Here is a 15,768-nt window from a genome sequence, read left to right as displayed (position 1 = left end):
TATTTTTGCAAAATCCCGTAGATTTTAGTACATTCCTTCGCTTGAGTATATTTTTATTATAGATTCATACTGTGTTTTAAAACCAAAAATGATCAATTACAGGTCTCACGGTATTATTTAATACTCGAAAAAAGATACATTGACTGAATAGTAACATTTTATTCATTGAAAAGGATCAAATACGTTATTTAAAAGGATCAAAACAGGCGACAAGCGCCAACGACATTATGCGAATGCTTGACTCCATCCACGGGAAAACTAAGGGATGGATAACATTTTTCCTCCTATTTAACGCTAATTTGACCATTATTAAAAATTCGGGATTTACAGTAACACTGAAGTTGACTTTTGTAATTTAACATAGGTACAATGACGTAGTTAAATTACGAAGCATCGTGAGGGTATGAGTGGAATGTCTTGCATGATCTGGTCCGAACATATTGGGTCCAAATAAAATATTAAAAGTTGGCATGGATAATCTTGATTACAGAGAGGATAAACTTTTTATTTAACTTTATTGTAATTCGAGAGAGTAAAAGAGAGATAGATAATTAATAAACCTTCGACGAATGACTTTAAATAACTGCAATCAATTTCACACAGGGAATCGGACAAAGCCAGAGTAGGCGCACACACAGAAAGACACATTTTCAGTGGTTTGTGTCTGCGGCGGAAAAGTTCTTTTGTTGTTATTATTATTATTATTCTAATTATCGGTCCCCAGGCATGACTGACTGGACAAACAGCCCCAGTTTCGCCTACAGATGACCTAAAAGATCCCAGTGACCCATTTAAAGTGTGTGAAGTAGGCGAACGCCGTCAAAATTTCACTGTTAAAGGAATATGATGTCGGGACAGAGACCGCAGAGCTTGTTGAGAGTGTCGAGAGAAAAAAGAGATATCCTTCGGGTTCTCCTTTGCCCAAAAGACTTCGTGTAGACATGATGGAAAATCAGAAGCTGGCCAATTTCTCCGTCGCGCCCAACGGGGTCAGCAAGGGCGCTGTCCTGGGGAAGAAACAGGGCACGGAGAAGAAAATTCTCTCCATCAAGAACTTCAAGGGTAAGCATGAGGGAAAATTAACAATATTTTTGAGTCAAATTAACTATATGTTGAGTTCATGTCGTAATTTCCTTCACGTGCTTTGTTTAACCGAGTTAGTTGAAGCGTAGGCCTAGGCTAAAGCTGCTAGGCCTATGCTCTGGGCTAACACTGTTCAAGCTTTAAGTTTAATATTGATAACCTAATCTAATAGTCTAAGCTCTTGTTTTGTTAAAGTTTTCATAGTTTATATAGGGAATATTTATTTAAATGTTACTGTTCTTAAAATATTCTATTTTTCCTTATTTCCTTTCCTCACTGGGATATTTTCCTTGTAGGTGCCCTTGGCCTTATAGCATCTTGCTTTTCCAACTAGGGTTGTAGGCCTAGCAAGTAATAATAATAATAATAACAACAGTCCAAGCTTAGATCTAAGTAACCGGGCTTGACAGTACAAGCTAAGACATAGACCTATGCTCTTGGCTAACAGTTCAAGCGTATGCCTAGGCCTAGATGTAAGCAATCTGGCTGACAGCACAAACTGAGTTATAGGCCTAAACTCTTGGCTAACTGTTCAAGCTTAAGTTTAATCTTGTTAATCTTAACAAACAGCCTAAGCTTTGTCTGAAGGTCGATTCACACACGTCAGTGACGTATCAGTGCCGCGTCCGCTCCGTGTCAGTGATATCCGTGTTGTTTCCGTGACGTCTATGCACACACATCCGTGGTGTTGCCGTGCAGCGTGAAATTAGTGTTTCCTAGGATGGTAAAGTTTTCGGACGTGGAGTTGGCAGTGATTGCCATAATTCTTGATGAAGAGGAAGAGGTTAAACAAAAAGTGAAGAGGAGAAAATGGGTACGTGAAGCGTGGCTGAAAAGAGAAAAGGGAGGAGGAATGAGGTGTAGTGTAATATATTAACTTCATTGATTAAAAAGAGTACTTACCATCTACTTTCATTTCATCTATTTTATTCCATATGTCTTGCTTAAAGTTACAATCCATATATTTTGCTTGTCCCAGACCGTACAGAACAAGATGGTTTCGCACTAATTCAATTAGTAGTTCGTCATCCATTTTCTTGGCTCAGAACACTCGTCCGGCGTCCGTGAAAACTTGAAAAATATTGGTGGCGACGATACTCGGCTTCACGGAACGGAGACGTAACGGTCACTGAGAGTCAAAACACTGAACTGCGCCGGACGTGTGTAAACGAGTCTGTTGAATTCAAAGCAACGATATTTTTTTTCACTGACACTGAAGCACTGAGCGGACGTGGCACTGATACGTCACTGATGTGTGTGAATCGACCTTTAAGCTGTTGGCTAACAGTCCAAGTACATATAAATACACCAGGAGCACTTCATATTTAAAATTAAAAAAAGTTATGACAGAAAAACCACATTTTAAAAGGGAAGCAAAGCAAGAATGCCACCTAACCTTATGTTTCCCACTTAACCTAACCTAGGAGCTGTATCCTTAATGTTCTCTAGTTATGGGTAGTGCCATAGCCTCTGTACCTTGGTCTTCCAATGTCTTGTGGTAGAGATCTCTTGCTTGAGGGTGCATTCAGGCACACTACTGTCATATTTCTCTTCCTCTTGTTTGTTTAAAGTTGTTGGAGTAAATATTTATTTTCATTGTTGTTGCTCTTCTTGAAATGTTTTATTTTCCTTGTTTCCTTTCCTCACTGGGCTATTTTCCCTGTTGGAACCCCTGGGCTTGTAGAATCCTGCTTTTCCAACTAGGATAGCTGAGCAAGTAATAATAATAGTATGCATGAAAATTATATTTTAATGTTACTGTTTTCAAAACATTTAATATTAATTGTTCATTACTTTTCAAATAGTTAATTCCTTATTTCCTCTCTTCAATGGGCTATTTTTTCCTGTTGGAACCCCTGGGCTTGTAGCATCGTGCTTTTCCAACTGGGGTTGTACCGGTAGCTTAGATGATGATAATAATAAATTAGTTTTATAGATTTTGGCTATATATCCTGGCACTGCAGCCTATAAGATCATTAAATACGATAATAAAAAGCTAGTTTTATGATGTAGTTTTACCATGCCAGGAATGAAGCTATTTAGGAAATAAATATAGGGTCGAGACAGTCCGAAGGTAAACTAAGGGTACGGTAGTCTAAGGAGGGTACCAGGTAGGTAAGTAGGGGGTTGTATGTATGATAGCGGCCACCTGTATGTATGGTGACGTCTGACTAAGAATACGGTAATGTTAGGGGAATCACATGGGGCTGTTATCTCCCCGTTAGGTAAGTAGGTATGGACGCGGCTTGTAGGTTAAGTTAGCGGGGGAAAGTTTACGTTAGTTGGTGTCCATTGTTAATGCAAGCGGGAGGAACTAGTCGCTAATATACAAAGGCTCCCTAGAGAACAATGATTGGATTTTAGGGTGGTGTTCTCCTAGAAGAGCTGCTTACCAGAGCTAAAAAGTCTCTTCTACCCTTACCAAGAGGAAAGTGGCCGCTGAATAATTACAGTGGAGTAGTTAACCCCTTGAGTGAAGAAGAATTGTTTAGTAATCTGTGTTGTCAGGTGTATGAGGACAAAGAATATGTAAAGAATAGGCCAGACTATTCAGTGTGTGTAGTCAAAGGAGAAATGAACGTTAACCAGAGAGAATGATCCAATGTACTGTCTGGCCAGTCACTAGTGGTAGTATCTCAACGGGTGGCTGGTGGCCTGGCCAACATACTACTACTACGACGACTGCTACTAATCATTAGAGAGAGATTTCTAGTCAATATAAAAACATTAGTTGCAAACCCTAATTAAACTGTTGCACAATAGCCCAATCTTTGGTTTAAGGTTTTAGGTTGAACTGTTTTCCTAAATTAGCCCAAGTTTAGATGTTTGTCTGTCCATGTTGTCACATTTGTCTTTAGCGCAGGTTATCTAGGTTAAGCCAAGGTTTGATTAGGTAGTTTTACTAAGAAGTGTTGTAATTCTTTCATTCTACCTTGTTTCGAGTATTGTTCTCCTGTTTGGTCTTCAGCTGCTGATTTCTATCATAATTTGTTAGACTTGAATTTATGATTTATTAGATTTCTTATTCCTGATCTAGATATTAATCACTGACACCTTTGTTCAATTAGTTTTTTAGCATGTTGCATAAGATTTTTCATAATTCTGACCATCCTTCATGTTCAAATCATCCCGGACAGTACCACCCTGTTCGTAACGCTAGGTGTGCAGTTTTATGCCAGCTGTGACCAATTTCTTTAATGATCTTTCTAATCTGGTAGTTGAATTGGTAGAATTTCAAAAGTTCAAACTTGCAGCAAATGTTTTTATGTTGAACTGGCTTACATAAATCTCTTTTTATAGTTTGTATATAAAAGATCTGTTTTTATGTTTTTGCTCTTCTTGAAATGTTTTATTTTAATTGTTCATTACTTAGCATATACCAGGTAGTTTGTTTATTGCCTTAGTTCCTTTCTTCACTGGGTTATTTTTCCCTGTGGGAGCCCTTGGGCTTATAGCACCCTGCTTTTCCTGCTTAGCTAGTAATAATAATGATATGTTGTATGGTACAAGTACTGAGCTAAGCCTTGGCAGGCTATGCTTTTGTTTTGACCTGACACAGCATCTGGCCCTCTTCCCCTTTTATATCAATAGGTGTATGGAAGGCCGTAGAATGACGGTTAAATTATTACCAGTGCATTGTCACTTGTGAATATTGAAACATGTATCCTCTGGCCTAACTTGGGACATCATATCTTTATTCTTAGGAAGGGCCTTGCCCCCTTTCACATAGCATTGTTCATAGTATTATTCATCGACAACATCAGTATCCTAATGCTTGATAGGTAAAGATATACTAAGCCCGTAACAGTATGAAACTAATTTTTTGCTTAAAATGCATGAAATGTATGGTATTTTATCCAAACTACTGTTGTTGTTGAAAAGGAATTACTCTATTTTGTGTTTCCCAATCCTTCCAATTACAGGTGCAGTATATATTATAGGGGACCCCAGTTTGAAACCAGCTAGTCTTGTTTAGGGGGGAAGGCGATGGATCTAAAATGGGTGTATGTCTCTCGGTAAAGAATTAAAAGGAATAAGAACTTGTGGATTAAAAAGAAGGGAGCAAGGTATAAATGTAACCTACTGGCAAATATAATTATTCGAACACAATGCGAAGTGGCAATGACCACTGTTGATGTCGGTAACAAGACCATTACTGGCAAACGACCTCAGTGCTTGTTCGAGTGTTCGTAGTTTTGGCATGGACTGAACATGTTTACTGTATGTTATTTGCATGGTAAATGATGGTTGTACCATCTCTAAATAGATTCTATAATGTTTGGATACATTCTCATGTACTCTGTCGGAAGCCTGAATCTTAGCCATCTTCCAATTCGTGGATTCCCTTTTCAATTCTTCTAAAGTATAGTGATTGTAAAGCTTCAGTGCCCTTTTCTTCATTTCCATTTTACTCTTGCTGCTCACCATGACAATGGCATCTTACTGCAATGAACTGAAAATGACCAAATAACTTAGGAGCCCATAGTTCAACAAAGTTGAGTCTGCCTGGTGAACATGTATAGAATTGGATTGATTTGTATTCATGAAATTGGACCATAAGGTGGGCCTGGCTCGGCACTGGGGCCGGGGGTGTCATTTAACGCTGAGTGTAAAAGGGGAAAGTTCAGCAATTGTATTGAGTGAAAAGGAAGTGGAAATAGAGTTAAGTCAAAAGCTAAAAAAAAAAGTTTAGCAGCTATTGTCTTGATGGATTGCTGCTAAGCTAAATATGGTAGCGCTTTATTGCCAGATTCATGTCTTTGGTTTCCACGCTTCTGGCATTGTTGCTGCTCATTCCTGACACCCATCATTGTCAGTTAATGATGTTTGCCAATCGGACACTGCTGGATTGTTTGTTCATAACCTAAAGTAGGAAGTAATTAGGATCTGTATCTATATTGAAGATTTTGCAAAGAATATGTACAGTCAGGACCCACGCTTTGCGAGGGTTAGGTAAGAGAGAGGCGCGTGAAAAGCACGAATTCGCATATCTTTGGTGCCCTAGTATGGGATAATTCCTAACCTAACCGAACAACTCACTGCCCATTGGGCCTAATATTGTTTTTTTTCCTTCACTAACAAACTTTACGTTATTTATATGTACATTTTTTTGTCAAAGCCGGAAGGTAACCATTAGACTAAAAGTGCGAGGTGGAAACCCTTCCTAACCACTGTAGTGGGTAGGTAGGGGGTGGCTGGGGGTGCCCAGCTGCCTATCTCAACTCACTGCTCAATGTGCAGCGTCACTTTTTTTCTTTTGGCTGGTAAGGAACGGATGTCTCCACTCTCTCCTCCTCAAGGCTTAGGATGACGAGTCCTTTCGCCATCCTGGGACTACATCGTCACCTAACCCGCAACCTTCTGTTTCTCCTCGCAGGAAAGGTTCCAGCTTGCGCAAGCCCCTTCCCAGCTGCGGATGTTAGGTATGATGATCCTCCAGTGGCCAGCGCTCCTCCTGCTTACCAATCGCCAGGACGAGATACAACACCTCCTCGCCCTTCGAGATGAACTTCAGGACGACGTTTGCGACGATTCAAGCATCATTACAGAGATTACAAATGATCTAGGCGCTCTTCATCTAGAAGGCTCTCTCACTCTAGCGCTAAGCGCTCGCATTCGAAAGACCCCAGGTCATCACGGTCTCGGCGGTCGTCTTTCAGGAGAAGGTGTCATTCTTGATCACGAGCTGAACGCTCATGATCACAAGCAAGACACTAACGATCGCAAGCGGGATGCTCACGATTGTGAGCTAGACGATCGTGATCAAAACAATCACGATCACGAGGAAGATGCTCATTATCGCGAGCAAGACGCTCACGACCACGAGCAAGGAGCTCACGATTACGAGCAGGACGCTCACGATCGCGAACACTGAGAAGATCCTCTTCACGAGGATGACGTACACGCTCTTGATCCACGCGTCACGCTACACTCCGTAGATCTCCTGCTGCCCCTTCTAGGCGAACCACGACTGGACAAGGACAACCCGAAGAACAACGCACATAGCACAGGAAGTCAGAACACGCTTTCTGGCAAGTCCTGCCCTGTATGATATCCATCAACAAGCAGTCTGACCCTGGCACCACTTCCCAGGAAGGCAAGGACATGGTCCTGGACCAATTATTGTACAGTATTTGGTACTCGAAGGCCCCCTAAGACCAGTGCAGTTCTACCTTGGTCATAGGGATTGACAGCGGCCAGAAGGAATGCTATCTCCCAGATACTGTAGTTGGTCCATCTAGCGCTCTAAGGGCAGGTTCCTCTTCCAGGGCTCTTCCATTTCCTCCCATCCTGCAAAGGAAGTATTACGAGATCGAAAACGAGCCTCTGCCTAACCTGACTCTCGACCCCTCAGTAGAATCCCTTAGTAGGGGTGTTTCTGTATAGACTATCTTCGTTAAGGGACTCCCTTTCGGCATCTGAGCTCCTCAACATAGAGGCGCGAAGTACACATGCAGGCGGCTTTGTGGCTCGACCTATGGCTGGGGTTGTTAGGCTACATTGTACGATCCGAGGATCTTTCCAAGGAATCTACATGGCTGTCATTGGAATCCTTCCTCTTGCAGGTACCATGACCTTGGAGTTCCTTTCGCACTTATCGGCCCTATGTAAGGGCTCCTCAATCCCCCAAAGGTCAGCCTAGCTCTTCAAATCCCTCGACTTCTAGATCTTCAGGACCATCTAAGGTGTCTAAGTGTGGCCAAACACCAGTAAGGGACCAAACCTTTCAGAGGAAAGAGAGGTGGTAGAGGAGGCGGTCAAAGGGGCCACTCCCGCTAGGGAGGACAATCCTCTCATCAGTCCACCAGTGTGAGGATGCGTGCAGTGCCTCTGGCAGAGGTGGTAGTTTCAGGAGGTGGATCCCTGGATGATCGCGGTGATCGGCGTAGGATATCTTGTCCCCTTCGTACAATTTCTCCCACCTGTGGCTCGGATCCAATTTCGTTAAGCTTCTATATGAAAGGTTCCGTAAAGGAGCTGGCTCAAAGTCCAGACTATGCTGTAGAAGGGCGCCCTCCAAGAGGTCCTTGATGGGTCTCCAGGCTTCTACAGTCTACTCTTTTTTGTGAAAAAGGCATCTGGAGACTGAAGATTAGTCATAGATCTCTCGCCCCTGAAGAAGTTTGTTCTACAAACTCCGTTTAAGATAGAGACGGCATACACGGTTATCCAGGCAGTAAGACCGAAGGACTTCATGTGTATATTGAATCTCCAGGATGCATACTTCCATATCTCAATACATCCATCTTCAAGGAAGTATCTCGGATTCATGCACGAGATTCTCTGCTTCGGTCTCGCAACAGCAATCCAGGTCTTTACCAGGGTGTTCTCCTTAGTGTCATCATGGGCTTACAAGAACGGCATTTATCTCCTAAGATACCTAGACGATTGGCTGATTCTAGTAGACTCTGAGATAACCTTTCTTCATCACCAGAACATGCTTCTCAAGTTTCGTAGGGATCTGAGGATCGTGATAAATCTCAAGAACTTATTACTGCTCCTATCTCAGAGACTGGTATATCTCGGTATTATTATAGACACCAACCTTCAGAAAGTCTTTCCAACAGACGACAGGGTACACAGGCTGAGAGAAGTGGCTCAGCCCTTCCTCAGACGAGAAAATCTTCCAGACCGACAGTGGTTGTGCATCTTAGGCCATCTAACCTCCCTGATTCGTCTTGTTCCCAACAGCCGTCTGAGGACAAGATCCCTGCAATGGCAGCTAAAGTCCTTGTGGAATCAGCACATAGGTTCCCCGAACGTCCTAGTTCCGATAGGACAGGATCAAGTATTGGATCTGTAATGGTGGGTGGCAGAGGAGAACCTCCTCAGAGGACTAGATCTTCTCATCCCTCTTCTGGACTTGATGCTCTACAGAGATGCATCGAAAGAAGGATGAGGGGCCCCACTTGCTGCATCACATGGTCTCAAGCCTTTGGTTCGAATCTGAAACGTATGAGCAAAATAACACAACTTTTGAGCTAAGAAATTTGCAGTCTTTAAAAAAAAAAAAGGAAAAGTACCATTTGGGTCTACTTCTCCATAATCATCAAAATCCATCAAGATGGCTTTGATTTAACAAAATCGAAAAGCTAAACTAGTTACTTTAGCCTCAGGAAAACAGGAATGAAGAAGTTCGAGGTTCTCATTACTCAGCTTACTGTCAAACACATCTGCCAAAAGGGTTGCCTATTGCTTTCGGACTGCGTCGGATCACAAGGTAAGGTCCCGTGTAAGGGGGCGTTAACGGTGGCTTGCTGGTGTCGTTGCGCAGGAAGACGTGCGTTACAGAGTGCAAGTCCGAAAGCATTCCTCCTAAACATTCGGGGCAAAGAAGACTGGGTCTCCATTGATCGTCTAAAACCTGCTTATCTTCTGCCAGATGACCCGCCTACAGTTCGCCTCTCTAGATCAGGGCGCCCTATTTAACATGTACAGTATGTCATTTTTAGGGGGGGAGCCATGTACCAACCGTGTTTCACACAATTGTACATAATTCCTTTTGTATATATTATGGTTGTATCTTCGCTCTTCCCTCGCACTAAAACGAACATGAAAATTCAAGTCTGGTTTTTCCTTTGTGATATTGTCTGCCTTGTGAACTTGTCATGTCCTGTTGCCTTGAGGTTTTGTATATAAGGAGAGTGTTCCACAACAATATAACTCAGTCGTTTCCAATCTGCCTTTGATTTCACAACTCCTTATATACAAAACCTCAAGGCAACAGGACATGACAAGTTCACAAGACAGACAATATCACAAAGGAAAAACCAGACTTGAATTTTCATGTTCGTTTTAGTGCGAGGGAAGAGCGAAGATACAACCATAATATATACAAAAGGAATTATGTACAATTGTGTGAAACACGGTTGGTACAAACCACTCCCTATGGTGAGCATTGAAATCACCATCAAAGACAAAAGAGGCCTTTCTATCATCTCCTTGTATCTTAGCCATAATGGTAAGACATCGAAGATAGAATCATCCATGCCTGGATTCCGGTAAATTGAACACAAATAGTTGTTATGCCTGCCACAAACTTTTATTACCTGAATCTCATGACATCCACATTCATAGCAGGACTTGTGAGAAACAGGGTATTCAGCCCTAATATGCACACTAATTCCCCTGGCCCCAGGGATTGCATCACATTTCAACATCATTGACTTCTTAAAACCAGTTATAAGGAGCTCAGATGAGTCTCATATTAGAAACCGAAGTTTCTGAACACTAAAGAATATCATACTGTATGGATGCAACTCTGTCTTGAATATATACATGAATCTAGAATGTACTGGTACCGGATTTCACTCCATGTGTCCAGACAGCATAAGAATTAATGGTAATAAAAAAGATACATCGTACTTGAAAACTAAATTATCAAGAATGATGATAAAAACATGTAGAGAGATATTAAAAAAGTGATTGATCAAACCCATAGACTAGAAAAGTCGGAAAAACTGGTCAACATGGAGGAACCGATACACCATGCAAGGCTAAATACCCTCGATGTTTTGAAAAGAAAAAAATCAGATAAGGAAAAGACAACCTCTTGATAAACCAACAGGCATCCATGGCCTTTCTATTAAGCCTGTCCAACACACCATTTAAAAAAACAAGAGGAAGAAAAAATAAGATAGAATAGTGTGCCTGAGTGTACCCTCAAGTAAGAGAACTCTTAACACACGACAGTGGAAGACCATGGTACAGAGGCTAAGGCACTGTCCAAGACTAGAGAATAATGGTTTGATTTTGGAGTGTCCTCCTTCTACAAGAGCTGCTTACCATAGCTAAAGTCTCTCTTCTACCCTTACCAAGAGGAAAGTAGCCACTGAACAATTACAGTACAGTAATTTGTCCCTTAGTCAAAGTAGTGTTTGGTATTTTCAATGTTGTCAGGATGAGGAAAAATGAGAATGTGTAAAGAATAGGCCGGACTATTCGGTGTATGTGTAGGCCAAGGAAAAATGAGCTGTAACCTGAGAGAGGGATCCAATGTACAGTATTACTGTCTGGCCAGTCAAATGATCCAATAACTCTCTTGGGGTAATATCTCAACGGGTGGCTTGGTGGCCTGGCCAACCTACTACTTGTATCTCTCTATCTATATATCTATATCTTTCTATCATCATCATCATCATCATCCTTATCCTTACCGTTTAGGAAGCTTAATTCAGCCTGTTTAGGAGATTTTTTTTCATATCCTTTGTTATAGAATGTACAGTGCTTTGATAATGTGGAAGATGTTTTGTAGATGTTCTTATAAGATGTATTTTTATTTTTCTAGTTCATAATCAGCCTGCTGTGGATCACATAGCCGAGTCATGGCGCTATTTAAGAGAAGCAGTAGTTGCAATACAAGAATCCAGGAAACTTCGAGACAACCTCACTCAAGAGGATTTATACCGATATGTAGATAACCTCATTACGCAGCGACCTCCTGTTCACTTATATGCAGACTTGAAAGGTAAGTTATAGTACTGCTGTATTATTTATGTTAATACTAATGCTCTACTAGCCAAGATGCAACCCCAGTTAAAAAGTCAGAATGTTGCTATCTTAAGGTTGTCAACAGGGTTAAATCTGCCAGAAGAATTATGACAACCCTCCTAACAAAACAAAAATTAATGGATCAAGTTTTAATGTTAAAAGTTCACAGATTCAACACTGTTGAAAAGATCCTTCCACAATTCTGTCACAGCCGGAATACCGTGTAGTATCAAGATCTTTAGAATTAACTACATTCTTAGTACTACAGTCGATGATATAGTCTAGAAAATCAAAAGGCAAAGAGTGGCCAGAAGTATGGAAAGTAATGTACATGCAGTATGCACAAAAATATAATTAAAGACTGTGTCAGAGATTAATATCCAAATCAGGAGAAAGGAATTTAATATACTGCAAGTTTTTGTTCAATTGAAGATGATAGCTGTTGAAAATCAGGGAGGAGAGTGTTATTGGGTCTTTTGACTGGCTGAACATTATTACATTGGATTCCTCTCTCTGGTTATGGCTCATTTTGTCTTTGCCTATACATACACCGAGTAGTCTGCCCTATTCTTTCCCCATTCTCCTCTGTCATACACCTGACAACATTGAGGTTACCAAGCAATTCTTCTTTACTCAAGGGGTTAACTATTGCACTGTAATTGTTCAGTGGCTACTTTCCTCTGCGTAAGAGTAAGCAGCTCTTCTAGGAGAAAGACATTCCAAAATCAAACCTTGTTCTCTAGTCTTGGGTAGTGCCATAGCCGCTGTATCATGGTCTTCCACTGTCTTCAATTGGGGTTCTTTTGCTTGAGGGTACACTCAGGCATGCTGTTCTCTCATTTCTCTTTGGGTTTTTTTTTGAAGTTTTTATAGTTGATATATGAAAGATCTAATTTAATGTTACTGTTCTTAAAATGTTTTTTTTCAATATTAATCTTACCCGATAATCATGTAGCTGTCAACTCTGTTGCCGACAGAAATCTACGGTCGGGATACGCCAGCGATCGCTATACAGGTGGGGGTGAACACCACAGCGCCATCTGTGGTCAGGTACTCCAGTACTTCTTGTCAACACCACCTCAATTTTTCCTCTGTCGTGCCTCCGGCTAGACCTACATGGATACGCTGTTGATTCTGGAGTTATTGCTCACGATTTGGTGATGTATTTGCTCTAGAGTTTAGCCTTCGCTATTCAGGAAGCTTTATCATTAGCTTAGCAAGTTTTTGGAATTAATTTGATTTAATTTTTGATTTAATTTTGGTGACGAAGAGAGTATGAACTCTTTCACTTTTAATGGCCGACCCTTCCCTTAGACGGAAGTGTTGGTGTCGAAGAGAGTATAGACTCTCTTTCTTAATTTTGCTTAACAAAAGTTATAGATTTATTTTATATCTCTCCGCCTTTTATAGGCCTCTTCGATTAACTTCCTTTTATTATAAACTTATTAAAATTAATTTTTATATTTGTTTATATTCGACCTTTCCTAATAGTAGGCGGTCTTTTCTTGGAACCGAAGTTAATTAACATTGAGCCCGTCATTTCGTTTTTACCTGTTAACATATGCTATTTTAATGTTTTTGAAAGAATTTCTTTGATAGTCTCGTACTGTTTTCAAAGTTGAACTAACGTTTTGTTTTGTCTCTGCAGTTGTTGACGTTCAGAACGTTCAACTTGCGCTCTATCGTTACGATAGAGAGAGAGTATTCACGGTGTCACGTTGCAGTAAGAGTAGAACGATTCTATTGTTTTGTTCATTCTTTCTTAGCTTAAATGGTTTTAATTCTAATAAAGGAACTTTTTATTTGGGAAATCTTTCAGTTTTTTTCCTTTAACAATAATATGTTTTAACGATATATATAATTGGGCTCATCTCTCAGGTTCTAAGTCAAGAGAGAGAGAGAGAGAGATAGAGACGGAGGGAGAGAGAGGAGGATAAACGTTTCGTTCAAGCGGGTAACGTTGTTATCGTTTTTGCTCTTCTCCCTAGTCTCTTTAGGGGAAGAAGGTAAACGTTTCTAGAGTTTTATTCTTGTTCTCAGGCTTTATGCGGTGAGAGATTTTAAACGTAGTTTATTTGATCTAGTGTTTAGTCTCTTTTCCAGCCACTGAATTATTTATCTTTCATTATGTTTTTCTGTTACATTGTAATACTGTTTTCGCAATTACTAACTTTTAATGAAGGATAGAATTGCGTGTTTCAGGTACAAACCACTTAAAGTTTCGAGTTCAGTGAAATAAGTGCAAACAGAAAATCAAAAGTGATAAAGTGATAAGCGCAAAGTGTTACAGTGTTGCGTTCGAGGGTTCGTCTGTTCGTGCCAGTTGTTCGCCTAGTCTGGGACCTCTTACAAGCTCCCAAGCAGGGGAGAAGTAACGTCGAAGGACTTATGGGTTCATCAGGCCTTGATCGACGAACAGACGTTTCCCTCCGTGGTTTCGGGTGTAACCAACTCACGTAGCCGACGTGATCACCCCACCCACACAAAGACGAGAGAGCCCTTTTATTCCTCGTCTGCGGAAGAGGTTTCTCGCAGAAACCATGGACCAAATCTTGCAGCTTTTAAGTGCAAGTCGGTCCCTTCCGCGCAAGTCCAACTCCTAGGTGGTGCCATTAGCACTGGGTCAGTTCGGACTTGCTGCAGTACGACAACTGTACACCTCCCAGAGAGGCAAGGTGGTATCGCAACAGGCAGTAACTCCGTCTGTTGCCGCACCAGCTGTTTTAGACCCTCAGTCTCAACGGACAGTAGCTCCGTTTGTTGTTGTCTTTCTTAAACTCTAGTGGTCTATGCTGCAGACAATGCAGTCTCAGCTTGCGGTGTTGATGCAGGAGTTTCAGGCAGAGAAGGTTAGCACACCTCCTCCTGCGAGCGCTCCTCCACCTCTGCGCAGTCCACCCTGCCAGACGTATGATGTTGAGGCTCCTCCTGCCTCCATGCGTGAGCTGCCGCATTGGGAGTTGCCAGGTACCAGCGCTATGCAGCAACCTCCACTTTCCTTGAGGCAGGAGCCTCATGCTATGCGGCAACTGCCTCAACTCTTGAGGCAAGAGCCTCAACTCTTGAGGCAAGAACCTCAACTCTTGAGGCAAGAGCCTCAACTCTTGAGGCAAGAACCTCAACTCTTGAGGCAAGAGCCTCAACTCTTGAGGCAAGAACCTCAACTCTTGAGGCAAGAGCCTCAACTCTTGAGGCAAGAACCTCAACTCTTGAGGCAAGAACCTCAACTCTTGAGGCAAGAACCTCAACTCTTGAGGCTAGAACCTCAACTCTTGAGGCAAGAGCCTCAACTCTTGAGGCAAGAACCTCAACTCTTGAGGCAAGAACCTCAACTCTTGAGGCAAGAGCCTCAACTCTTGAGGCAAGAACCTCAACTCTTGAGGCAAGAACCTCAACTCTTAAGGCAAGAGCCTCAACTCTTGAGGCAAGAGCCTCTCTCTGCGCAGCCACCTCCTCAACCCTTGAGGCAGACGCAACTCTTGAGGCAGGAACCTCATGCTATGAGGCAGCCGCCTCAACGCATGCAGCAACCGCATTCTTCACAGCATGAGCCTCTCTCTGCGCAGCTACCTCCTCAACCCTTGAGGCAGACGCAACTCTTGAGGCAGGAACCTCACAGGAGCCTCATGCTATGCGGCATCCTCCTCAAACCATGAGGCAGGAGCCTCATGCTATGCGGCATCCTCCTCAACCCATGAGGCAGGAGCCTCATGCTATGCGGCAACCTCCTCTACCCATGAGGCAGCCTCATGCTATGCGGCATCCTCCTCAACCCATGAGGCAGGAGCCTCATGCTATGCGGCATCCTCCTCAACCCATGAGGCAGGAGTCTCATGCTATGAGGAGCCTCATGCTATGCGGCATCCTCCTCAAACCATGAGGCAGGAGCCTCATGCTATGCGGCAACCGCCTCAACCCATGAGGCAGGAGCCTCATACTATGCGGCATCCTCCTCAACGCATGCGGCATGAGCCTCATCCCTTGCAGCATGAGCCTCATTCCATGCAGCATGAGCCTCATACCATGCAGCATGAGCCTCATCCCATGCAGCATGAGCCTCATCCCATGCAGCATGAGCCTCATCCCATGCAGCATAAGCCGCACGCCATGCAACATGCTCTGCTTACCTTACAGCATGCTCTACATACAGCATGCTCTGCATACAGCATGCTCTGCATACCTTACCGCATGCTC

The 15,768-nt window shown here is 42.4% G+C and overlaps 1 protein-coding gene across 2 annotated transcripts in view; it reads left to right on the top strand.

Annotated features, from left to right (window-relative positions):
- The first annotated feature begins 601 nt into the window (after positions 1 to 601).
- Positions 602 to 15,768, top strand: part of Cul4 (cullin 4) — a 51,439-nt gene continuing 36,272 nt past the window's right edge. For both annotated transcript variants that reach the window (XM_068384615.1, XM_068384614.1), the window contains exons 1-2: positions 602 to 1,062; positions 11,372 to 11,551. In XM_068384615.1, the coding sequence (XP_068240716.1) occupies positions 942 to 1,062; positions 11,372 to 11,551 (301 nt within the window). In that variant the 5' untranslated portion in view covers positions 602 to 941. The remainder of the gene's footprint in view (positions 1,063 to 11,371; positions 11,552 to 15,768) is intronic.

The sequence above is a fragment of the Palaemon carinicauda genome, chromosome 12, assembly GCF_036898095.1.
Source record: "Palaemon carinicauda isolate YSFRI2023 chromosome 12, ASM3689809v2, whole genome shotgun sequence".
NCBI classification, from domain to species: domain Eukaryota; kingdom Metazoa; phylum Arthropoda; class Malacostraca; order Decapoda; family Palaemonidae; genus Palaemon; species Palaemon carinicauda.
This window is presented reverse-complemented; position numbering and strand designations above follow the sequence as displayed.